General features: G+C 41.7%; 1 protein-coding gene across 1 annotated transcript; it reads right to left on the reverse strand.

Annotated features, from left to right (window-relative positions):
• Nucleotides 1-1,039: 1,039 nt before the first annotated feature.
• stox1 (storkhead box 1) lies at nt 1,040-22,058 on the reverse strand. The gene is made up of 4 exons (XM_040138316.1): nt 21,537-22,058; nt 5,588-5,740; nt 2,221-4,924; nt 1,040-1,631 (listed from the first exon to the last, which is right to left on the reverse strand). The coding sequence occupies exons 1-4, from the start codon at nt 21,865-21,867 to the stop codon at nt 1,478-1,480; spliced, it is 3,342 nt and encodes a 1,113-aa protein (XP_039994250.1). The 5' UTR covers nt 21,868-22,058; the 3' UTR covers nt 1,040-1,477.
• Nucleotides 22,059-26,150: the final 4,092 nt, after the last annotated feature.

Below are 26,150 nucleotides of genomic sequence, written 5' to 3' on the forward strand. Positions count from 1 at the left end.
TGCAAAATAAATATGAAATGACTGGTGTGTAACCTGGTGAGATATTAAGTTATGCTGGTTTACTTCTACCCATTAGGTGAGTCATTTTTGACTAAGTAACACAGTAAAACTTGGTTACTCTCCTTGCAGTTCCACAGTGTATCCACATGGTGTCACTCTTGATGCTTGAAAGTTTTTAACAGCAACAACAGCAGTTAGATCCATTTAATGGTTTGATTCCAGATGTGGGGCAGGTACTAATTCTCTAGAATGTTTTGCATCAGTTTTTATTGGACTCTCGTCCTTCCCACAGCTGGAACTTTCGATCTTAAACTGGAATATCACCAAAACTGAACCAGTCCGCTGCAGTTGGGGCAGCTGAGTTCAAGATGTAATTCAACCTACCGGTATATGGGGAAAGCTCTTGGGAATGGCCTGTTGAAAAAAAAAGGTAAAGACATCAACATGTCTGGAAAGTACCTGCCCTCCCACACAAATGCACAACACTGGTTTACATTCCTACACAGCTGGAGGTTAGACTTTAGTTTGCCTGTCGAGGTAGACACTCATGGTTGGGATCAGCCGCCACTATAACTTCAGAGATAATAAAGGTCTATCAGTCCTCTGAGTGCAGAGCGATGTCTGGTTTACATTAGGGATGGGACTTAAACATGTTTTTGTAAGCTGATAAAAATGTCCAGTATCTCCCACAAATAGATGTATAATATCAAATGTATTGACACTATATCATGATGTTCTCAATAGTAACTCTTTGCACAAATACAGTCATTAAACAGGGTGAACTTTGTATGCATTTTTTAATTAAATCTGGCTGTTGTATTAAGCGATATACTCGCCATTTCACCAATTGGATAAAATCCATAAAAGTAGTATTGGACCAACAATAATATTGCTTTTCTAAAGTTAATATGGGCCAATACTAAGTCTCTAATTTTCTGCTTAAGGAACAGCACTGTTTCATGTATTAGTGTTGAGGATAAGTGTTCTTTTACAGGGAGCAATATTAGCACAAGAAGGACAACTTGGCTGTACACAATTTTATTTGTGGTAAATGCTAAGTGACGAGAAAAAAGGAAACACTAGAACATGTTATTGCTGTTATGAACATTCTAACCAATGAGACGTAGAGAAAGAAAAGTGTACATTTATATCAAAAAATGCTGCTGATATATAACGCATATAACAGCACATACACAAGGTAATCCATGAATGGATTAATCATAGCATATTACCTTTAATATTATTTACAAAAAGAAAAAATATATACTGTACATCTGTACAGAGACCTCTGTTGTAATAGGTATCATTATGTGGAGGTAGGCAACAACAAGCAAACCCTCCTTAATGAATATGTTTCTGACTGTAGCAATTGCATAGCTCTGGAAATTCAAGCACATGGTTTTGGCCTTTTCATACTGAGCTGCGTTAGGTGATCTGTCAGCTCCAACACGAATCTTTAGCTGGGGACGCAGACCTGCTATACATTCATGACAGGAGTTAGCTGCAGCAGTGAGCTCTGTGGTCGAATGGTGCTGCTCTTTGAATGCAGTTTTTCCAGGTTTTGTAAAAAGCCTCTTCTCTTGAGACCCTCCAGAATGACAGTGTTGCTGGAGGCCAGACTGACACGGGTCCTGTAGGGGACAAAAAGGGGCATGAGGTTGATATTTTCTTTAAATATGCCATTTGAGCAAGGTGACGTGTTCATGCATTCCATCTGTCCACCTACATACCGGGGGGGGGGGGGCAAGGTGAGTTCAATGTCAGCATATAAGGCTTTTCTCCCTCTTTGATAATAACATGAGAATTTAAGTGCTGCACAGCAATTACACATAATTATCAAAATGATTTCCTTCTGTCCAAATACTGAATGCTATAATTGGCCACAAGGTGTTTGTTCAGCTTTATTGCAATTTACTTTTAAGGGGGAAAAAAAACAAATTGGGAGTAAGGCCTAGCTACAGACATGTAACCTAAAGGTTAACTTTGTTTTATTTTTCCTTTCTTTAAAGCTCCTCCAGAAAGGGAGAGAGTCTGGTGTGGGCTCTAAGCAGGTGAGATAAGAAAATAGCTTAAGGTGTGATAACTAGGAAAAATGGTGGCCTAAAACCTGCCTAACTTTTAGTAAGTTCAGTGGCTTTGACAAGATAGCTGTGAGCTATAACAAAATATTGCAGAATCTCATGACAGCTAATATGACCAACTATAAAGAAAGTAACTCACCGAGGAGAATCTATACCACTATCTCCTGTGAGGCTCTGGTTCTCTCCCATTTCCGCTGCTTCCCCAATCTCTGCCCCTCCGACCCCACTGGGCATGCCCAGAACAGCTCTGTGAGTCTGAGGAACACAAATCTCATTGAACTCATCCTCCTGCACTTCTTCTACCTCAGCTGCCCAGTGAGCAGATTCACCATCACCCTCATCAGCCGACTTACGGATGGTCTCAGTGTCTGATTCTATCTCACTAGTCTGGCAGTAGTCAAAGATGCTACTGTCTGCAACCTCGGATGGTTCGGGACAATCCAAGTCAAGGTTGACCTCATTGCGTCTTTCTACATGGATCAATGTGCCTTGCCTGGGGCTGGATACACTTTGGGCCCCAGATGATCTAGTGCTCTGATGGTGATGATGGAGTCTCCAGCTGGTCTCTCCAGGTCTGTTGGGGTTGAGGGAAGCCTCCTTCTGAGTTGCTGAGGGAATGGACTCTTTCAAAGTGCTGTCCCTTGAATCTTGTGGTTGGTGAAATTTGGAATTATAATAGTGACTGTGAGGTCCCTGATATTGCAAATCAGATTCACAGTTATGGTAGACCAACTGGTGGCTTTGGCAGTCCGCTACATCTTTTCGGTAAACATTTTCAGCATCAACAATCTCCTCCTCATTTAGACACAAGGAGCTGCAGGCATCCTCATCCTCCTGCTCATCTGCTCTTTGGTAGAGACTGTAGTCATCTTCTATTAAGCCATTGGTGTCTGTTATTGAGGGAGTGCTGTAAGCTATCAGCTCTGGCCTTTCTCCCTGGCTCGTGGCCCTTTGCGCTCTATTATTGATAGTGACGGGTCTTATCTCCTGTTGTTCCTGGGTGGCTGTACTATCACAGGCCTGCTGGTGTGAAAAGGGCTCATCAGGTCTCTGTATATCAACCCTTTGTGGGTTGGAGAGTCTGAGGGAATGTTTCCGTTGTAAAGAGGGCTTGGGCCAGGGCAAAGTTTGGTCATATGAGTGGTTTAAAACAGGCTCATAAGGAAGCGTAGGGAGAATGGTATTAGTATTGGAGTACTGTTGGATGCTAGAGAGGCCATCATCTATAGTGTGGCTGTGGTCAGGCACATCGTTGTAATCTGGCTCCTGAAAAGGTGCATTTTTGCCTTCTCTCTCCCAGCTCTCTTTGGTGTTTCCCTCCCTCTGTTGTCGGACCTTATCATCTATCCGCAGTGTGCTGCTCTGTGGGTAGGCTGAGCTGTAGTCCAGTGGCAGCTCTCTGTTGAGCTTTATGTCTGCTTGGAGCAGATGATCGTCAGTAAAGTCCCTCTCATGGACACAGTCGTATCTGTCCTCAGATGTAGGGGATTTCCCTGCATGCTCTCCATCTTTTGTGATCACTTTGGCCTGATGCGGGTCCCAAGATTTTGAGCGGTGACTCGTTCGTTCCTTCCTGCCTAGCCCCAAAGCCTTGCCCTCTTTCACCTCGCGTCTTCTGTGCTCTCTGTTGATGGTGGTAGGAATTACAGCATCAGCTGGGTCTCTGATTGGATGAGTCTGGAAAGGGTTTTCAATGCGTTTCTTATAAAGAGATATTCCCTCAACACGTCTACCATCCTCCACTTGATGTGGTTCATCAACAGGGACCTCCACTCTGAGACGTGTAGGGATCAAATCGTCCCCCTCTGGATAATCGTCTGCACATATGAGAGCCCTACTCTTAACCCTCCCCTTCTCCTTTTCCCTTTGCTTGTCTCTGGATGAGTGGGCCCTCCTCTTGTTGCGAGTGGCCTTCAGAGCAGATCTTTTCCCTGCCCCTGCCTTAGAGGAGTGATGATGCCTGGGTTTTGAGAATGTTAGGATCTCAGTAGACATTCCCTTGTCTACTCCCTTATCATCTTTATCCAGACCCCTGTCTATCACTCTGTCTACCCCCCTCTCCCTTCTCTCCTCTAGCTTCTTCATTAGGACCGTGTGGCGTGTCAAGTTGTCCACAGTCAGTTCAGGGTTGATGCGTTTAATGATGGCGTGCTCCAGGTCACGGGGTAAGTTGTTCAGGTCATCCTCATCTCTTACTGGCCACTCCTCTGGAGGAAACTGGCCTGAAAACGATGCATACTCCTTCTTTGGCTTCTCTTTTTTTCCTCCATTCCTCCGGAACAAACTGAGACCAAACTTCCTCCCCGGTTTGTTGTCTTTTTCTTTGCGGCCGGTGGCATTAGTAGTGGCTGTAGTTTTGCTGATCTCACTTGCCTGACAGTCTGCTGCCGTGGAGGTTGACTGATGGTGCACTGTGGGTTTGTGATCTAACGGTCGGGGCCACTTTAAGCTCTTGCCTGTGCACTCACTTATGGAAACGGAGACAGAATGCTGGTCTGGGACAGCGGAGGGAGAGACAGTGGCTGTTACAGTAGTGGAGGCAATATTAGTGGATGCTTGGCAAGGGCTGAAGCAGCTGCAAGACTTGCAGTGTGCCACTGGGAGTGATTGAGTGCTCTCAACACAGGCATCATTGTTCAATAGGTAAGTAATGGGAGGAGGAGAAGGAGGGTCATCTGCTGACCCAGAGGTCCACCAGGTCTTCTCACGGACAATGTTGTTGGTGATGAAATAGGTCTGAGGGGTAACGATAAAGTAGCCCTCCCCTGTATGGTAAATCTTGCGCTCCTTGATCAGAGTGCCTAGAGCATTATAGAGGATGTCCTGAGTGGGGATGGTTATCCCTGAGGCACAGAAAGAGAAAGGTATGTTAAGGACAAAAGACAAGAAAGAGGAAATCTGCGTCTGGTTTAAGAGTCTAATAAGTCTAATTATACCAATTCCCTAAAATAAAACTTCACTTTCACTCATGTCTGTCTGTTACATATGAAGCTATAGTCAGCAGCTGTTCAGCTTAGAACAAAGACTGAAAATTGGGAGACAGCTAGCCTGGCTTTGTCCAGTGGTAACAAAATTCAACAAGCACCTCTAAGATCAATAATTATCACAATATACTGTATCTTTCTTGTTTAATTCAAGCAGAAAACGAGAGAGGGTCATGTGCTGGACTCTGTCTTATAATTTACCCTGTCTGGCCAAGAAATAGTCTGGCACAAAACACGTTGTAAAATGGCGAACTGTCATTTTTGCAATTTGTTTTTGTAAAGATTGAACAAATGAGATACATGTATTAATTAGTGAGCTCTAAAGGTGTTGGTAGGTTGATTTTGGACAGAGCCAGGCTAACTGTTTTCCCGTCTCCAGTCTTTTTGCTAAGTTAAGATCAGATGAAAGAGTTTTATCAGTCTTGTAATCGAATACCCCACCGAAAAGTTGAATAAGCACATTTACCAAAATGTTTAACTATTCCTTTAACTAGCAAGATGAGGCAATTTTTTAGGGATTACCTGGGTGGGCTTTGCTCATGTAATTGACAAGTGCTTCCTGGTTGACGGTTACTTGGGAGGAGTTCATATCTGAGATGACTGAGCACAACACTTCAGCCAAGGGAATGAACTGAGACTGGGGGACAGGGGACATCTGCACCGGGGACAGGTCACCTGAAACACACACACGCACACACCAAGAAATTGTTGAGTGAAACAGGTGGGCCTGCTGTAGTACACACAAACACACCTGGGGAAGAGAGGTCTCTCTCTGAATTGTGCTGCCAGTGAAAACAACTCAAAGTAATGAAGTTGACATTCCTCTTCTAACCACCTTCTAAATAATGACCGAGGTGGTCTATTTATGTGAGTTACATGAACCATGCCTGGCTGCTTTTGAAATTCCATCAGTACTGGGAATGACCACTGAATTCCATTACTCCCACAGAAATGACCACAGGTCTGCCTGCTGGGCAGATCAGATATCCTGTCCCCCCATATCATACAGCCACACATCCAGGAGGTGCCCCTAGACAAACATGTTACCAAAAGTGAGAGAGACTAAGAAAAAAGACAAAGACAGTGTTGGAAACATTTGCCTTTCTGTATATGTATACCCCACATCAAAATCCCACCAATCCACATGTCTCCATTAGACAGAAGCCACAAGACTTTCAAATCATAAAACTAAGCTGCTTTTAAAGCTAACCAGACATTTTAGAAACACTTCATTTCAGTATCAAAAACAATCAGCACAGCTTCACATATGGAGAAACGTAATTGAAGCAACATGCCGCGGTTATGTTCCTTCAGGCAAACAGCTTTTTGTGCAAAGCCTATAGTGAAGAGAGCAGGATGCGTTCGACAGTGGTGCCATAAAGACACTGTCACACCCCGTTAAAAGGACAGGACATCGAAACTAAATGTGGACTTTAATACGGTTGTTTCTCAATAATTTGTTACCTCTAAGTTGGTGAATGTGTATTGTTGTTCAGAGTCAAGATTCAGCTGATTGCACCGCTCTGTGTGGGGATATTTAGTCATTTTAAGTTCATAGTTCTCTGAGAAAAATTACAAAAAAGGTTTTCTTTTTCCTACAGGGAGAGGCATGTACGAAGCAACAACTGACTAATTAGTTCCAAAATTTCTTCTCTCTTTCAACCTGAATTCCTGAAAGGGCAAAATGGCAATAATGTCAGTTCCAGTGATTACATGTGCAAAACTTTGGATACCACCAGGGTTATGGCCTGCCAAACTGTAAACTGTGTTTAGGCATAATATTAGAAATGTAGATATAAGCCTTGAGGTGTATAGTGTAAGGTATACAACAGAGTTCAAATGTTAAAGTTGCCATTTGTAAGTTTTTTCAGCTGCCCCACATGGTTTTTTGCTAGTACCGGGGTAGTGGTGATGGTGCTTTCCGAGAGCTTCAGCCATCGTTGTGTAGAGCCCAACTGATATATCGGCCAATATTGGCCTATCAAAGATATATCGGTATCAGCATATATGTTGAACAAAATGTGCTGATATGAAAACTTTTTGTACAGAACATAATGGAAAAAAAGATACTTGGGATAATTTGAAAATGGTTAAAATACATAAATAGATTAATCTATTTACATATTTTAACCATTTGTACCAAATATACAACAAGTATTTTGAATTTTTTTACCCCCAAAATCAGCATAGGCAATGGCCCCGGGCCGGGCTAGCTGGTTAGCATGCTAACTCCACTTGAAGAAACAAAAACCAAGACACATCAGATCCCGCTGCTGATGAATGATTAGTATCTGGGCTGGGTTAACACAAACTCCCTTCATATGACCATCAGAAACAGGAGCATGGACATAACCTTACCCACAGGACTGGAAAATAGGTTTTCGGAAATCAGCTACACTGCATTAATATCAGGTCCAAGATGGGTGAAAGAAAGGGACAATTATCAAAAATGTTGATAAAAGCGCTTAATGATCACACTCTACCTGCTGTATTTTATTTACTAACAACAGTATCCAACACAACATGAGACCAAACTTCAGTGTAGAAAATGCCAAACACACATAATTAAATCCAGCTTTACAGCCAGTTGGAGCTTCAACTTTTTTTTGATATTGACTGACCCATTTTCCCAATGTGATTTGAAGATTCATGTGTTGACAACACTTTGAGTGTAACCGTGTGAATTTTGTCTTTAGTTTCAACATGTGGCGTGTTTGACTGTGAGTGATTCTACCATCAACCCCAGGGTATTTAGTGAAAACACTGCCGAGCTCTCACACTTGATGTAAAGTAAACATTTATAACCCTCACACTTGAACCACTTACGTCCAAGGAAGGGAAAATAAACAACTAATCAAATATCTGCCACGGTAAAGAATGACAGAACGCACATGTAACACACTCAAACATACAGATAGATCCAGGCAAGTCTACTAATAACGTTTGTTGACAAGAAATGTGTATGTGCCCAAATGGATTATTAACTACCAATGAAGCACCACAGACAGTGCTGGCAGATTTGACTGACAAAACGTAGCCCAAAAAGCCGAAAGCCCACCCAATCATCACAAAAATTGAAGTAGCCCAATTTAATTTCATTTTCATGTATCTACATTTACCTTTAGCTTAATAGCTTCATTTATATGAACAGATCTAAACTTTAATCAGTCTTTTATCTCAGAGCTAAAACTAAATAATTATTTGAATAGGAAAAAAAAAAGGGTTCAGTGTAGTTGTGATAAACTAAACTAAACTTTGGTTTGATGGTCATCAGTTATCAGTCGTATCAGTCAACTAATCAGTGGAGAGGAAGGGAAAATAGCCTAAAATTCTGTACGTGGAAACCAGCTAAATGCTATAAAAAGTAGCCCAAATTATCACAACCCTTCCATAACAATTTTTACCTAAATAAAAAAGTAGCCCAATTGGGAGAAAACTGCCCAATCTTGCAACACTGACCGCAAAGCAGTTTTTTCCTCACTGAAATGTCTTAATCAAACTGGTACTCATTTTGTGTTTAAGTTAAACTGAAAAGGTGTTATTCTCAGTAAGGAATATATCAAGCAAAGTCAGTAAAAAAAAAACAATTATCAGCACAGTGAGCTCACTTAAGGCTCATAAGTCTCACAGACATGGGTCTTTCTTTCTAAAACTGATCCTATGACACACAGAGGGATTGCAAAAAAAACCAAAAAACAAACAGCTGCCTTCCCACAGCTCCGACAGAAGACGTTCATCTGACTAAACCTCAGAGCGGATGTCTTAATAGCAGTCTCCCTGGGCAGTGAATTAGTGCTGCTGACTTAGCTCCTCATTGTTGTTAGCTTCCTATAGGAGCGGCAGACTTTTCACATAGCAAACACTTACGACCACTGTCAAAAGGTCAGCAAGGATATGACATGGTCAGAGGCGGGGAAGGCAAATAACATATCTTGATAACAGAGAATTGATAAACTAATGGGAATTAATCACCTCCTTAAAATGGTGGTAAATTAACCGTTATTGTCTCTGACCACGTCCTGGTTCAAAGCAGGATATCCTGTCGGACACCTGCTAACATGATCTGTACTCCTAAGGGAGATAGAAATAGGTTCAAGCAAGAGCATGTTTCCCACATGCCGGTCAATTAATTGCAGTTGTATATCTGCACTGACTAAAAAATTATGGAAAAGTGGGCCTGGCAAAGGATTAGTGTTTATTGAGTCGAACATTAGCAGGCGTGACCATCGGGGAGGTTCACTGTTGTAACCATCTTCACTCCAGGGGAGACGGACCTCTGTGTTCCTGTAATCTAAGACTGGACCACCGATTTCACACCCTTTGTCATACACAGGATGAATGCCCGGCCGGGTGCCATGGCGACCAAATCCTGTGCCACACAGAAGGGGGGAGGGAAACAGCAGCTCGACTGTCAAACAGGGGACGAGATCTCTGTCAGGCCAAGTTAGGAGGAGCAACAGTCCAGTAAAACCCTCTAAAGGGGCAAACCAACCAATTGTACATGTCAAAGTCTGTTCACCAGTAACGCCTCGTCCTGCTGTGAAAACAGTCGTACATTGTCTTCTTTGGCTCTGCGAGGGCTTTGTCCAGTCTGAGAAAATGACCCTGATGATGTCACCACGATGTCATCAAGGTCGTCTCGCCTTGGGTTGTCAGACTAGCCTACAAAACTTATGCTGCGTCCCATTTACCTCGGAAGTCAGAGCTGGGGATAACACACCCGAGTTGACCACGTTCCAGTACAACAAGTCGGAAAAACAAGGTGGATGCACTTAATTGTTATCAGTACCAGTTGATAACAACGCATTATGCGGTATTTTGCACATACAAACATCGTAGCAACATGTCCACAGGTAGAAGCTGGACAGTGCTGTGTACGACTGATTTCATGGGACAGAAATAAGAAAAAAGTGCTAATAAAGAGTATATACTATAGCTTTCACGACTGTTAAAGTTCAGAGCACCCATCTTGGATTTTGAGGTCAGGGTTAGTGAGGTTCTTCCGACTTTCTGAGTCAGAAAAATCCAACTTCAGGGAGCGTTCCAGTTGAAATGTACGCCTTCTCAGTTCGAATGGAACGCACCATTATCGCAGAAAGCGTGCTTTACAAACTGGGGGTGTAGAGTTTTAAAGACGTGGGTGTTTATCAGGCAGGGAGGGTCGAAAGCTGCCAGTGTGCAGTTTGACATGCAAGTGCGCTGGATCCTGTAATTGGCCAGCTGTGCGGAGGTGAGAAAGGAGGCAGGGTTTTAATTTCTCGCTCAAGCTCCCTTTTTTTCTAACCCAGTACAACACTATAAATGTCTTCCAGGATGAACTGTCTGAAAATGTGCGCCATTATCCCCATATTTAAACAATATTGTGTCTCCCCGCTCTCTATGGTGTCCGACTTTTCACTCCACCTTTCAGTGTGGTCATTCAGAAACAATTCTAATGTCTGTAGAGGTCGAACAACATGTTGAACAAACTGGTTCTTTTTGAGCATAACCAGACTGTAATGAGAGACGCTATTAAATTGCATCATGGGAAGTGTAGGATCCAGTGTTTTTGGAGCTTAACCCATACTAGGAACTAAAAGTCAGGATATTTGAGCCTCTGCTACAATTGTTTCTTGCATGTCTCCGAATATTATGGAACTCAATACTAAACTGGAGAAAAGCAAATACTTGTGGCCCACTGTCACAGATGTATATATGCAGAGAGGCAAGCAAACAGTTTAGGCAGAGAATAAGTTTTCCTTTCCAGATTTATTCATTTGATTTAGCAAAGGAGTAGAAGTAGGAATATTCTTTTTTTTTTTTTTAACAAAACAAATCATCTCATGACCTCAAAAAGAGTATCTCAGTGAGAACTGCTACTGTAATGCTAACTTTATATGCCAAGTCCGATTGAAAGAAATTATTGCAACTTTTTATAACAATTCGGAAATTTTATTTTAATTGTACCACAACATTAAAATAAAGTGACAAAGCTCACACTATTCTTCTGCTCAACACAGAGCTAAAAACATGTATTTCTTCCCATGTCATAAACTTTCCAGGTCAGAATAAATCGCTGCCTGGAGGATAAAAAATGAAAAATGCCTGAAGCTGACTGCTCAGATTGTGGAGATGATTGACAGAGACCTTCTCTCCTCTATCCCCACTGAGACCTTTCTTAGCTGCTGACACTGATCAATGCCACATGTATTCACATGGCTGTGTTGTTAACTGGCCTCAGAGCCGCATGAGTCCCATTTCTTACGTGATTGCATTACCTCCAGTCTCCTGGACGAAAATACTAACACACCAGGCTATGTAGTCCATACTGCTATCTCTGCATTATCTTCACTGAACGCGCAAAATCCTTCCAATTATGAGTGCAGCCACGTGATGGTCAAAATGATACAAATTAAGGGGACATTTGAGGTGCTGCAACAGTACAAACCGCGGCATCATTTTATGATCTATTAATCAGTGATTCGAAGGAAGGGGCATTATGTAAGCATGACATTTGGCATTTATACGTACCTGTGAATTTTTAAAACACACCTCCGTAACCGCATGCAACACACAGACACAGAAGTACACAACAAAGATATAGCCTTCACGAGAGCCTGATTATCATTTTACATTTCAACTATTTAGCTTGACATTTTGCTAACAAGTGCAGCTGTAGAGTAATCCTCTGTTCAATCATCATTACCAGCCCTTGATAACAGAAAACATGTAAACTAAAGTATTGTACAGCGCAAAGTAAAAACTTGTTTTAATCTGTACTGAAAAGCAGTCCAATAACGTTTCTGTCAATTTTAACAGTTTGCACTCCAATGTGAAACGCTGGTTATACTGTTGTCTGCCTATTAGCCATGCTATCACCATGGCCCTAGGGGTGAAACATCAGGTTTCTTGCCATAATCCCCCACTCCATGGCCTCTCTTGAAACGCATACTCACAAACACGCACCATTTTATCTCATCCTGCTATCGTCTAATCTTTTAGGCTCCAGTAAGAAAACAGGCTAATCTTCTCTCTCCCTCATTAAGGACACACTGCGTGGCATTCAACGTGAACTTGAGGCCTGCCCAGACTGCAAAGTCCCTCCCTGTCTCCTGCCGACTGAGACCCTGTGAAGGACATGCTTCAGTGAACCTGCAGGCTGTACGTGAAAGATCTGAGTTAAGTCTCGGGTGAGACAATGTCAAACATTCATATAGTCAGATTCAATGTAGTGGGAAGGGACGCCAACTGAAATTTATGTCATGACTCCCTCCCAGTTCCACGACCAGTTCCCTTTGTTTTGGGTTTTTTGGTCCAGCAGGCCGCCATGACCCCACCCCTCCTCTTCCTATGTGTTTGCATGTGTGTGTGTGCATCGCACTTTTTAAAAGCGCTTTACGAGTGTGAGTCTTTCACTCCCATTGAACACAGATGTGGGCATTGCAGTTAAATGGCCCAATAAACTGAGTGAAAAGATCCCTTCAGAGAGCAATCACAGCCCGAGTGTCCCAACAACCAAACCTCGCCCAGTCTAACAACACTGCCCTTTCCTGTCCTTCCACTCTGAAAGAAATATGGCCGTCAACATTAAATTAAAATGTTTGCAATAAACATCTGTTGTTGAATGTACTGTATAATTACTGTACATGACTTTCTTGTACGTAGCCGGCAAACTTTTATCAACATGGCTGCCACTGTCCCACTTAAAAACACATCAATAAGCAATAAAATGGAAAGACTGAGCCACTGATCATTTTACAGCTTTATTGATTGATTCACAACAATAAAACCAGCATTTGTTCCAAAACCTGAAAGAATTAGGTAAATATTTAATCTGACCCACTGATGGTCGAGTATGTCAGAGTTCTCATGTTTAAATATTAAGTGAAGCGTTGAAGTGGGAGGAAAAGAGTAAAATCTTGACTGTGCCCGCCCTCTTGGTAATCAGTGTTGGAGAAAACGTGCTTGTTGGCAGGTTAGCATGGCAATGCTAACTCAGATTAACTAGATCAAATCTGGAGAACCTTCTGCATTATTTAATCAGATTTAGGCCTATTGTCAGGATGTGAACGCTGACTTTTGAATGCTAAATCTAAGAGTAAACAGTACTCATTAATCAGCAGAGGAACATATAAGAGATAAAGTCAAAACACCCTGACTAAACAGGATTCATGAGCTAAAACTTAAAGCATTGAAGAGAAACACAGGGAGGCTTTGTGTTGACTCACATCACCATAGAAACCTTTGCTCTGGCAGCGTCCTGCCACATGTAATACAAAGCCAAAGAAAAAGAAGAAACAGCAGCAGAAGTGTAGCATGGACATCTATAATCCAGCTATAACCTTGAGACTCACTTTGCCAAACCAGCTCCTTGATATTTAACGTATGTTGGCAAGAGAGCATAAACAGGTTGTGATGAAACTTCTCAAATAGACATTTACAGAGTTTAAAACATCTTCGCTCACATAGCTGTTTACCACAGATCTTGGCCGCAAATCCCTGCAGCTGTAATGTCATTAAATAATGCTTTTACCATCTGATTCACAGTATGAACTATCTGAATAGCAATCCAGCTCATTCCATAACAAATAAATGACCCGGTGTTCGACTAGTGCGCACAAACCCTGTTATCACGTTCTTGTGAAATAGGAATCACACCTGACCAGGTGTTTAACAGAAGACCTGTAACACAGGACTATATTTTATAGCGCAGCCCAAAGTGCACTGTGTAACGTGACACCAACACATGGTAGTGCCAGGAGACAGGATTTAAAGTACAACTTGCCCTACACTTTATTTTCCCATCTTTTTACTTCATACCTCCTCAGACTTGACGGGCCACACCCCAACATATCTGGATCTCGTCTACTCTCATGAACATGAACATTACCCCACAGTCTTCCAGTGCCTTCTCTGCCAACGCCTGATAAATCCAAGCCATTTAAATGTGGACCACAGTACCTTTCCTTTGTTCTTTAATAGCCATGTTCATGCTTTTAACATTTCTATTAGAATCACTGCGATCCACAGAAACTATATCCATGTCCTCTGTCTCCTCTCATGCCGAAATCTGTCACCATCTCCTGAGTAACTACTTCACCTCAGCCTGATTCCAGCCCAGACATAATGTGTTTAAGCCTTAAACCTAACATTTCATCTGATTAGGAGAAGCTTGGTTAAAGGGATACTCCAGAGATTAGTGTTGCACTTCCCTAACAATGGGGGACTGGCAGACAGATTAAAAAAAACAGAATGGTCAAAATTATTTCCACCAACACTAAACAATCCTAAAAGACCACGCCTAAACTTTACACTAATTTGACCTTGGCATTAGTGATAATTATCCTAAAGCCTGCATTATACCTAATTAATTAGAGTCCAAACTGGGACTGTTGTTGGCAATAATAAGCAAAAATTTCACTGTAAAAGCATTTCTGAAAAATGTAATAGATATTTGTGGATGCATGAATGGACGGGTAAACTGACAGCAAATCATTTTGTAATTACATTTAATTCTGTGGTTGATAAAAAGATGATTAAGGTAAAAATATCCAGTGCATGCATTGTTTTATTCAAGACAAGAAAAAAAGCCTGGTCTTCGGACAGATTTTCTGCTCACCCTCCTGATTGGCTTACGTTCAAAGTAAATGCACTTTCTCAATGAAGAATGCAAAAATCATAAATGTAATTTATAGTTCTGCACAACCTAAATGAATTCTGTAAAGCAGTACATTCTCTTCTGAGGCAAAATACTGTTTCCATGCCTAATCTGTATATCTTTAAAATACACAGAAACACAATGCTGCTCTGTTTGTTGATCCTTTACTAGCAATTCATTCAGTCAATGATTCCCTGATGTTGTTCAGACTTTTTGGCTCTGATTCAGTTGTGTGGGTCTGGTTTCACAACTACTTTGCTGAGTGTTTATCAGTGGGAAAAAAAAGTGTCCTGTATTCAATCTTTCTTATGTGTGTAACAAAAGTTGTTCCCCAAGGTTCCATTTTAAGCCCTATCTTGTTCCCTATTTATACTGTTAGTCGTAGTAGTCAACTTTTTAACACCTGCACATTACATTTCTATGCATATTTATAATGCTTTTGCAATGTTGCATTGATGATGACATTTCATTCTCATATTAACCACTGAGCTCAGAAAGAGGCAGGAACCTCTAGTTTCCCCAGTTCTGCCTTATTATTTTGTCTATTATTATCTTATCATTGTCCAGGTATTTTCACCCCACTTTCCCCACTGACACCCCACGCCAAAACATGTATACAGGCAATCTTGAAAAGGTTTCCAGCAGATTCACACCACTTAATCAAGAGTGATGGCAGTCTTTGGTTGCATATGAAACCCATTTCCTCCTATTTAGCTGATCTTGTGGTGCAACAGATCCCTGTGTTTGTTATCCCAGTATTTAGAACAGAGCTCCCGTCCAGTGTCTACCATATGATCCATCACTTTTTAATGCTCTACAACTGGTCAGCTCAGAGCTCTGGTGTGATCCTTGAATGTATCTTTCACTCTTGTAATACAATAACACAGCACTAAGGTAGCACAGAGCCAATGTTAGCATACCATTGCATTTATCGATGCTAAATGAAGCAAAGAAAACATCCTGTCAGGAAACCGAAGAGTAGTAGTAACACCAAATTTAATGCAATATAGCCTCACTTCTGTGCCGACCCATTTGTCCAACCAGAGAGTGAATGACGATAAATCCCACAAGGGAAATCCAAACGGCTGCTGACAATGTGTATAAGCTGAGGGATATAGAGGAAACTCCTCAACTGTTATTATTGGCACCGCTCCACTCCACTGATATGGGTGAGCCCAATATTTGGGTTGATAAAGAGGCCGACATGCCTGATTCACACCGGGGGTAAGCTTCCTGCTTAACCAGAGGATGTGGCTAACAATTGATGTGCTGAGAGATGTACACGCACACGCACGAAGTCTCTCACACATATATAGGTACTGTTGAGGGTCACGTCTGAAAACAGAGGTCAAGGTTACCTCTTATCTGAACCATATAATAGACCACCTTTTACAAGCACAGGAAATGGAAAGGAAGACATTCTAGATAAATGCAGACATACCCTTGGCACTGGCACAATAAAATATAATAAGAGTGATGCTTGTATAAGAAAAATGCAGCCTATCTATTTGAAAAGCAACTTAAAAGGTCAACAAAGCTGCACATAAATCACACAGGGTGCTTTATCTTTACATTACATTATGTCAAAACCTTTCATGTTACAATTTAGTTTCTCTCCAGTCAACTGTTATTTAGGATAAATGAAATTAGGTGTTCTTTGGTCTACCAAACCAATATTAAGTCAGACATAAGAACTTCCACACTAATGGATACTAGCAGATGTGGTATACGGATTCCTCCAAAAACATTCCACCTCTGTTTTTGTGAGAACACGACCATTGTCATAATACAGACTCTTCATCATTTTGAGCCTGAAAAACAACAGCATATATTTTGTGTAATAGCTTAATGTCATACTATTAGTGTCAAGGGAGCTGGTGAGTGATTACTTTCCAACAAATATTGTCTGAGAGCAGCTCACATGGTCAGTGGAGCAGATCCCGCACGGATGTGCTCCTAGGATTATTTCTCCTCATCAACCTGTCATTAGCCAGAATTAAAATACCAACATTGACAAACCATGGGGGTTCTTGCATGAATCTTCTATGAATGTCTCAGTAAAAACACATAGTGTGTATTTGTATACTGAAATAAAATACATATTTGTACATTCTAACAATATCCATGATTTCTAAATAATTAATAGTGCTAAATAACATCCAGAGTATAATCCATTCACAAGAACATATTTGGAACACGACAGGTGGTGTACGGGTGTGTTATACAAAAAAGGTCGGGATCCACTGATGTAAACATCAACAGAAACTGAACTGGCCAGTGCTGACGACCACCTGGATATTTTGTTGATCTATGTTGCTCTTTTTGCCTCCTAAAAAACCCTCTGAAGCTAACTGACCTCAAGGAGGCTTGTTAGCAGGAAGGTTGTAACCTCTGACCTGTGCTGCTTAGTTAGGACAGGGTGGGCCATTTAAACCTGGTAAAGCCCGGCAAGGGGGTGTCATGGTTAATAACCAAACATCTGGAAGAGTTATGACCATTAGTGGAGCACTTTGAGACTTTGACAAAATACCCTCATGAAAGGAGACACCTCTTGTGTGAAAATACAACACTTTAAAGTGAAAAGTAAAGAGCAGAAATGTGTCTTGCTAAGCCTGCGATCACAGGAAATTAGCTCAAGAGTAAATGAAGCATTTCAGGAATGCTTAAACGCCTCATGGTATGGCGAATTAAATGAAACATACTATTTAAAAAGGAGACTATGCCTAAAAAGTGCATCATGGTCATACCCTAGTTCTCCAAAAATACAAAGATGGAGACCTACAGTATTTCCTAAAATGACCGAAGTAGTTTTTCCATGGCGAAAGTGAGAGGCCAGTCCAGTGGACTCATTCACATCCATGTTCAAAGAGGATGAGGGCAGTTTACGAGGGTTGATTGTAGGGAGGACACAGGACACCTCATTACACCACTGGCTGACTCTGTATAAATGTTTCAGCTCGTGGATCCATGCTCATGGGTCCTGCTGCAGGGACAATAGTGACCCTCTAAATAATGCAGAACCAGCTAACAGTCACTGTGAAGCCTCTGGTTTCAACAAGAGAGCCTTGGCGGTTCTCCAGTGAGAATTTAGGCTTTTGGGAACTGACTGCTGACAAGACTATCGGTGCATTTTCATACGCATTTAAAAAATCTGTTAAAATCAGATTAAATGGAATAGTTTGACATTTTGGGAAATATGCTTTTTCACTTTCTTGCAGAGAATTAGATGAGAAAATTTGACTAATTAGTATTGTTTGTTTAATCTAGACAGAGTCAGTCAATCTGTTTCCCCCTGCTTCTAGTCTTTAAGCTAAAATAGCTAATCACATCCCGGCTCTAGCTCCATAGATAACAAAGAGGCAGGACAGTGATAGAAATCTTCTCATCATCCCAAAATTTAGAACTATTCCATTAAAAACAATACACTGATTATTGCAACTCTCAAAAAGCCTCATAACCGGATTAGTTTAGTAAAACAAAACTGGAGTAAATATGACCCATTTGAGATGAATCATTTGGACTTTTTTTATGTGGCATTTAGACACCGTGGCTTGATTGCTGTTGGTGTTGTTATTCTGTACATGCCGTAAAAAGAGCATGGAGCGAGCTGGATATAATGTATGGTTTCCATGTACAAGCAGCAGCACCACTATTGGTGGAAAAATTTCATTTAAGTACATTTATTAAGACGAAAAGAAAAAGGCAAATACAATTTTCTTGTGTTTTCCTTCTTACATTTTTTGTTTCTTGTAGGATACCACATTCTGATTATTAAATACATGATGTAAAAAAGGGGTACTGTAGACCATACCTAAATCTGATTCTTCACAGTATTCAGGTTACACTGTATATGTAAACATAGTGAATGTCAAAGCTCTTGGCAAGAATGAAGTCGACTCTACTCACGCTGATCATTAACAAAATGACTTTGCGGCAATAGTATTCTGTAAACAACTGCTAAAAGCCAGAAAAGGGATGAAGAGATAATTTCAGAGTAAAAAAGGGAAGAATGAGGAGCACCCCGCAGACATTCTTGAGTTGAAGTGAAGGGTCAAACCCAGTACCAGTGGGCCCCATTCCCACAAGGATAAAAACAAAGTCTGTTCATACTGACTCTTCACCCTGTCTGTTTACCTCGGCCTAACCTCACGACAATCCCCTTCCTTCATCAACCCTGCCCAACTCCCATACACATCCTTTTCTACATATTCTCCCCTCTGAAGAGGCCCAGAGGTGGCTGATTGGCCCACAGAACAATTCGTCTTCACTCTGGCTTTTAGCACTGATAACCAGAAAGGACCAATTAGGAATTAGCACAACTTAATTAAAGTTATTGTGTCTGTTTGTCTGGAAGCTTTGATTTGTCATCCATGTCTCTCTCCAATTATTGAACGCTGTTAACTAACTTAAACAACATCTGGTCAGTTTTAGCTAAACACCTCCTAAATTGGCCCCTTAACTCTCCTTTAAAAAACCTCCTTGCGTCAGTAAAGTCACGTCTCAAACTTGCTCTGACCTGGGAAAGGAAATAGGGCTGTTTGAAATTCACTGTACCCCATAACTCATAAGTTTTCTGTTTTCTAGCTGACATATTTATAGCAGGACAATGTCAAAGTCTTTATGTCCATGCATGATATCAATCTAGAAGGGACTTCCACAGTCCCTCACTGGCCATGAAATGGAGGAACATTAATCCTGGGTATCAGAGAAGCGGCTGTGGTCGGCAGCCAGTCGCACGGTGATTCACTGCTGCCCAATTCTCTGCGAGAAGGCAGTAAACCACGCTCTGACAGCCTGCCAGTGCTGATTTCTATACAAATTGCTGCGGTGTTAGGCAAAGGATTTGTTAAGGAGGAGGAGGTGGTGATATGTCCACAAAACAGACGTATTTGCTCACAAGGTTCTGGCGTGAAGCTCAAACATGAGAAGCTGTTTGAGGTATGGACTCCAGCCTTGCATCCGACTATGAGCTCATGCATGTCTGTGTACACCTTTGTGCTGACGCTGTGCATAGTAACAAGCTCAGCATCACCTTTGGCCCATATGGCGCTTGTTTGTGTGCCGAGTTGAAGCTTAGAGCCAGAAACTGTCTCACAGCGGGATGGCATGTCAGCCTCTACCTCCCCCCACTCCGTCGCTTCACGCCCTCCCGACGCTCCCCCTGTGTGTGGTCTCTTCCTCGCCTTCACATTCCGCCCTGTACTTGTCTGTGCACTGCTCTGTCTGGCAGAGCTGACTGACTGATACAAAGTCAGCAGGTAGACAGCGGCAAGACCTGAATCCAGACACAATAACACTCAAACAAAGAAAGACACATTATTGGAAAGACAGACCGTGAAACTGAGGCAAGGCAGCTGGACCAAATGGCAACTCAGAGCCAATGTGTGTGTTGCTGGGACACTGTTTCAACAACCAAAAGGAACCTGCTGCAGCTCAGCTATCCTCCCAACCGTTGGATACCTCTAACACTCTTGAAATCCTGCAGTTTCTTAATTTTAAGGGATAATTGCAGACATTTTGAGTGGAAAGTGGTGCTTTGTGGCAGAAACGTAAAATCAATTCCCCATGTATTTGCCATAACCTACAGTTTAGCACCTCTCTTCAAAAGTGAGAAAAAATGTGAATAACCTGTTGTATCTCTTAAGAATACTGTCATTAGGTCTAAAATCCACTCAGGGTTGTCATTTTCTCCAGCAGCTGGTGCTGTCAGGCATTTACAGCACATGAGATCATGATATAGGAGCCTTCATAAAGGTTTCCATTCATTGTTTCTGTGCAGCTGTATGCTGCCTTAAAATACATCCCAAAAAGGAGAGCCAGAGGAGGGGGAGCAATTAGACGTATTTACATGGCATACAGAGCTTTGTTAACAAGCTTTGTTAAACATAACATTCTGTCGACAAAAAAGAGAAGCCGACTGGCAAGGAAACTGTCGGGCAATCCTCTCAAACCAACCAGACAATATTTGGGGGGATAGAGTCTTAAGGAATATCATCTCTCAGGCCATCTGACTGGATGCAGCGGCTTTCACTAATGAAAAACAACCTGTGGTGTTTTAAATGGTTTGAAACTGGCGACGCTGGTAACATTTCACTGGTCATGGCAACAAAATTTGGTCTCTTTGCAAATTATGCTAATCCTTGAAAAGGAGTTTTATGTGGGGAAATCTGCGGCAGCCCATAAGATATGTGTAAGGATATCAAATTGCCACTCTGCTGTGTGAGGGAGTTTCATGCCTCTACGTTTTGCAACATCCAAGAAGGGAGAGACTGACTATTTCAGGAGGGACAAAAAAATTGTCCAATCCTGCTGTTTGGGACGGAGCGACACACTGAAAATAAGTCACTGTTGATTCCCCAAATGCTGATACTTTTCGGTTAAGATAAGACGACTTTCGCCATCAGATTTAACTACATTTTTGTTATCAGTAGCATGAAAATCCAGACAGGAGGAAGAGAAGGAGGAGGAGGGGTGTTCAACCCTGTCAGCTCCTTGCTGTTAAAGGTTTATGGCTTTCACACATTTCTCTCAGTGTGGTAAACAAATGTTATGTGATTCTATAGTGTCCCCTAGAAGACAAAAAAAAAATCCACATTATTCTCATGCATAACTGTAGCAGCTGTTTATTGTGGTGTTTTTTATCACCTATTTGCTCTTGTTTGCATTTATTGGCATGGCAGTCTGGTATATCCTGTCACAGGATTCTTTCTGGTAACTTTCTGGATTTCAGATGCATAGGGAAAGTTGTATTACAACCATTGTTTCATAATAATACTTGATATAATACTATGATATCACCGGTGACAGTTCATTGACAGTATTGAGGTTACATACCGACAGTTTTAATGATGAATCCCTTCGGTGACCTCAGAGCCCTGCGCATCCACGCTTCTCTTAGCACCTCCAGGTTGTTTGCGTTCCCTTGAATGAAAAGCACCAAATTTTCCATCCATCCTTGAAAGTGCACCTCTGCTATGGCCTTAACGAGTCTTTTATTCCAGAAACTGCGCAGGTTTTGCGCTTTGAAGTCCGCAAAAATCTCTTGCCCACTCGTAGTATTGGCGTTGAGTTTCCCTCCGCCGGCGCGCAAACTCTCCTCGTCCGGGCCGAAGACTACAGCGAGCGAAGCGGCGGAGAGTTGGACGACCCGCTGCTGGTGAGACATTTCTAATGCCTTTTATCGGCTCCAGACAGGAGCTATCATGCCAGTAACGAAAATGCACTTGTTAAAAGACAGGTCTCCCCTCTGAAAAACCAAAGAAACGCCGGGTTTTGACGCGCATTCCTCCAGTGTGCGTCTCAATCCTGCACTAAGTGGACCGGAGGCGCAGCGGACGTCCGACTGGTTTCTCTCGGCTTCCAGGGAAACCAGTGACGGCGGCAGAGAGGAGGAGGGCTCATCAGCCTGCGGCGGGGACACACAGGTGGACCTCCCACTGTCTGATCACAGGTGTGTGAGTGCTGGTTGTCTCCTGCACGAACCTGTCGGACGTTTTTCATTTCAGTCTTTGAGAAAAAACATGACAGGCTGCTCTTAAGGTTCAAGTAGCATTTTCTCCTCACTTGACCTCCAGCACAACAAAAAAAGATTAAAGCTCGAACCAGCTACTGAACAGGATCCCTGGGGTGGCAATGAGCCAGTGTCTTGCTCATGGACACTTCAGCAATACCCTACATGGACTATTTCAGATAATGATCCTCAGTATGCCTCCCTGGCTCCATATATGACTGTGGCATACACGTGGAATACGCTCATTTTGTTTTTCTGTTTTGTTTTTATTTAAGCTTAATTATTTGATTTTGATTTATCTGGAAAATCCATAAAGACTCGGTCACACTTCATCAAACAGATGATGATTTAATGATTAAATTAACTTTTTGGGATAACAGCAAAGTATCCAGCAAAGTCGCCTACAAGCTGCAACACGGCACAAATCTTATCCATAAGTAAGGAAAGGTCTCAATTAAGACCGGCAACACGGAGGCCTGGTGAAACACTTCCTACACAGAAAATTGTATTTACACAAATCACCATCAAAGGAGACCCGAGTTGACTGAGGTACCAACAAAGCTTGAAAGTAGCTTTTGTTGAGGGGGTTTACAATTAATGCGTATAAGATTTGTAAATTTCCACCACTGTTCATGGGAAGTTGGTGCCACACATAAATCAGTTAACAAGATGCCAGAGCCAAATGTTTTGTGTGGTAAACAGGGATCTTGTGAGAAAAATTCACTCCTTTGTATTGTATTTACATAATGGAAACTTGAATTAATTGCATTCACAACAATGACTTAACAAGAGAAAGTGCTGACTCAACAAAAGTGCGTGAGCCTCTGCCACAGGGAACGCATTTGCTACTAAAATGAGAACCATACCTTCGTATGCTCTCAAAAGAGGGACCCCATTAGGCCCTTCTTTTACTGAGGCTGTAACAGGCAAAGTCTAAGGCTCAGACAGACACCTCATATATCACAGTCTCAGAAAGCCTGTGGCTTTAGTTTCAGGAGCACTAAGGCCCCTTAGAGACCAGGGACCAGTCTGCCTCAGTGTGGTATTAGAGCCTGTGTGGGAACAGGATATTGCGCTTCCTCTGTACATGAAAAGAATACATCACCTCAGCCTACACAGGATGAATTATGCACAGTCTGTCCCAGAGAACCAGAGTCCAGTGAAGTCGGGGGACAAAAGAGAAAACTTGCAAAGATTCTGTGTGGGATTAAAGATTTAACTCTTTTAATAAGACACGAGTTTTAGAGATTCTTTGTGGCTTATGATTTTAAAGCTTTTGATAATAATTTTAAACACTGCCAGTTCAGACCAACTTTCACAGTGATTGCAAACTCCTGCTGTGTAGGCAAACTTTGTTCAAACCCACAGAACATTAGTTAAATTCTAGAGGAGATCCCAAAGTTTCCAAAGATCACAAATCTGTCAGGCTGAATTTGGGGAAATGTGTATAAAATGATGCATAAGACATCTGGGATATTTCCATTTAATGGAATAGTGCAGTCATAAAAAAAACAATGAAGTCTTCGGTTTTGACATTTCTTTAAATGTTAACATCATGCAAAGTCGGTTCAATGAAGGATCGAAACAAGCTGATAGAGAATATATATCATACAATCACACAGTGTGAAAAAAATATTATTTTTTCCAACCTCAAAGGTAATCTTTGGAGTTTATACCCCTGGCAGCTCTATGGAGCAGTTTATTCATGAGAAGGTCCATGTTTAGTTTGTCTCGTGCATGCACAAGAGGACACACATGCGCCTATGTGGGTGATGTGATACACAGTCCTGCCAATGGCTTCACACTATTCCACCGACCTACAGGATTCTTCCAGGATTGTTTCCAATCTTTGTGGTGAGCTAAGCAGAGAGGCACATTGGGCATGAACAAGCGATGGTACTTATTTTTTTTATTTATTTTTTTTAGCATTTTATGCCTTTATGTGAGAGTAGACAGTAGAGAGCTGAAAGGAAATGAGGGGAGAGAGATGGGGAATGTAACAAAAGTCCCCAGCCAGTCTCGAAAAGGAGGTGTTGCAATTACATGGTATGCACCTTAAACCCCGAACACGAGAACAAGAGAAATAGGGTTTAGAGAAGAAAATGGGAAAGTGTTTGATAAATGCTTAACCTTAATTAAAACCCAAGCTCAAAGCGTTTTTTACTTTGCAGATCTCTAACTAAAAATACAGTGACTTGAGGCCACCACGGCTTCTCCCAAAACACTAAGCATGAACGGTATTGTATACAACCAGACACACAAAAACATTTTTAGCATTGTTTGCATTTCATGGAAGTTTGGAGAAAGTCTTGCATTGTTTGATACCGTTAACTTCCTCCAGATAAAAATTTTGGCACAAACTTTGTTTTACCAGAGCATGGACAATGGGACTTGACCCGCCAGCCTAACCCGCATTTAAAATCTGAAGGCTCTTCCTTCCAAATGTTTAGTCTGCTGGTGGGACTGATTATCAAGAAGCAAAGTTCACCAAGTTACCATAATTACATGAAAACCTGCATTCCGGCCCCTGATTTTCAATTAGCATATGTATCTCTCCCTTTTGCTGTGCATTGAAGCAATTTCAAAGTAGTATCAGGTGTCTCTGGCAGGCCAATGACCTTGACGTGATCACAGTGTATATATTTTGAATATGATAATTTCAATAATGTTGAGACTCAACCTAAAGTTTGAGTCTGTACATACAAACTTAAACATCTGGTCCTGCAATAAGATCTTGGCTCTTGGGACATTTTCTGACTAAAACACCCCCCGAAGGCTTCCTCTTTACCCTCATGCAAAGAATAAATATGACCCAAATCATCCGTAAACCTCTGCAGAATTCCTGCTCATGAGCCAATATGTATACAGTACAACTTCTGAATCAATGAATCCTTCACTTTTATAAATCCTTCATGTGTTTTAGAGGGTGTATCACCTCTTTGTTAGGATTAGAATGGCTCTGAGGAATTTAAATCTGAGTCGTAACAGAGAGGAAACTGAGGGGGTCAGTACTGTCTCATATGGCGGAGGTCAGAGGTCATTAGAGGGTCAGATGTAGGGTCAGTAACTTGTCAAAATAGTATTCCAGAAAGGATATGAGGATTTAGACATGTAAGAGCAATGATGTTACACAGCTAAGACTGAATGTTATTGTGTATTTAGCTAGACATGCTATTTGTCATCTAGACACACGTTTGCTTCCTTAAACCCCTCCAGAGGATATTTGAAGGAATATACTGACATTTTAGGAAATATTTTTATGTGCTGTCGTGGTAAATATATACGGCTACAGCTAGCAGCTGGTTAGCATAGCTTAGCACAAAGACTGGAAACAGGAGGAAACAGCTCATCTGGCTCTGTCCACTGGTAACAAAATCCACCTACCAGCACCTCTAAAGCTGGACTAATGGATACAAGAAGCAAACAATAACCAAAAGGCTGAAACAATATGTTATGTTGTGCAGGATTTCAGGGGTTATGTGCTAGCCAGGCTAACTGTTTCCCCCTGTTTACAGTCTTAATGCTAAGCTTAGATATCTGGTGCCTTGCTGTAGCCTTAAATTAACTGAAGTCTTATTTACTCCCATTTTGTAAGGAATAAGACAATAAAGAAAAAAACAACATTTATGAGAGTTAGATGAAAAGATGAACATGCACTCATGTCTCTGCATTAACTATGGAGCTGAAGCTGGGATGCAATTAGCTTATCTTAACATAAACATTGGAATTGGGGGAAACAGATAGGATGGCTCTTTCCAGATTAAACAAAGAAGAAACAATGTGCTACTTAGTAAAATTTAGGGATGCTAGTAGGGGTTTTTAGAACTTTGGACAGAGCCAGGATAGCTATTTCCCCCGCTTCCAGTCTTTATGCTAAGCTAAGCTAACTGACTCCCCTCTCCAGCTCAGAGATGAGAGTAGTAAAAATATTCTCCTTG

Source organism: Xiphias gladius, chromosome 11 (genome assembly GCF_016859285.1).
Source record: "Xiphias gladius isolate SHS-SW01 ecotype Sanya breed wild chromosome 11, ASM1685928v1, whole genome shotgun sequence".
Classification (NCBI taxonomy): Eukaryota; Metazoa; Chordata; class Actinopteri; order Istiophoriformes; family Xiphiidae; genus Xiphias; species Xiphias gladius.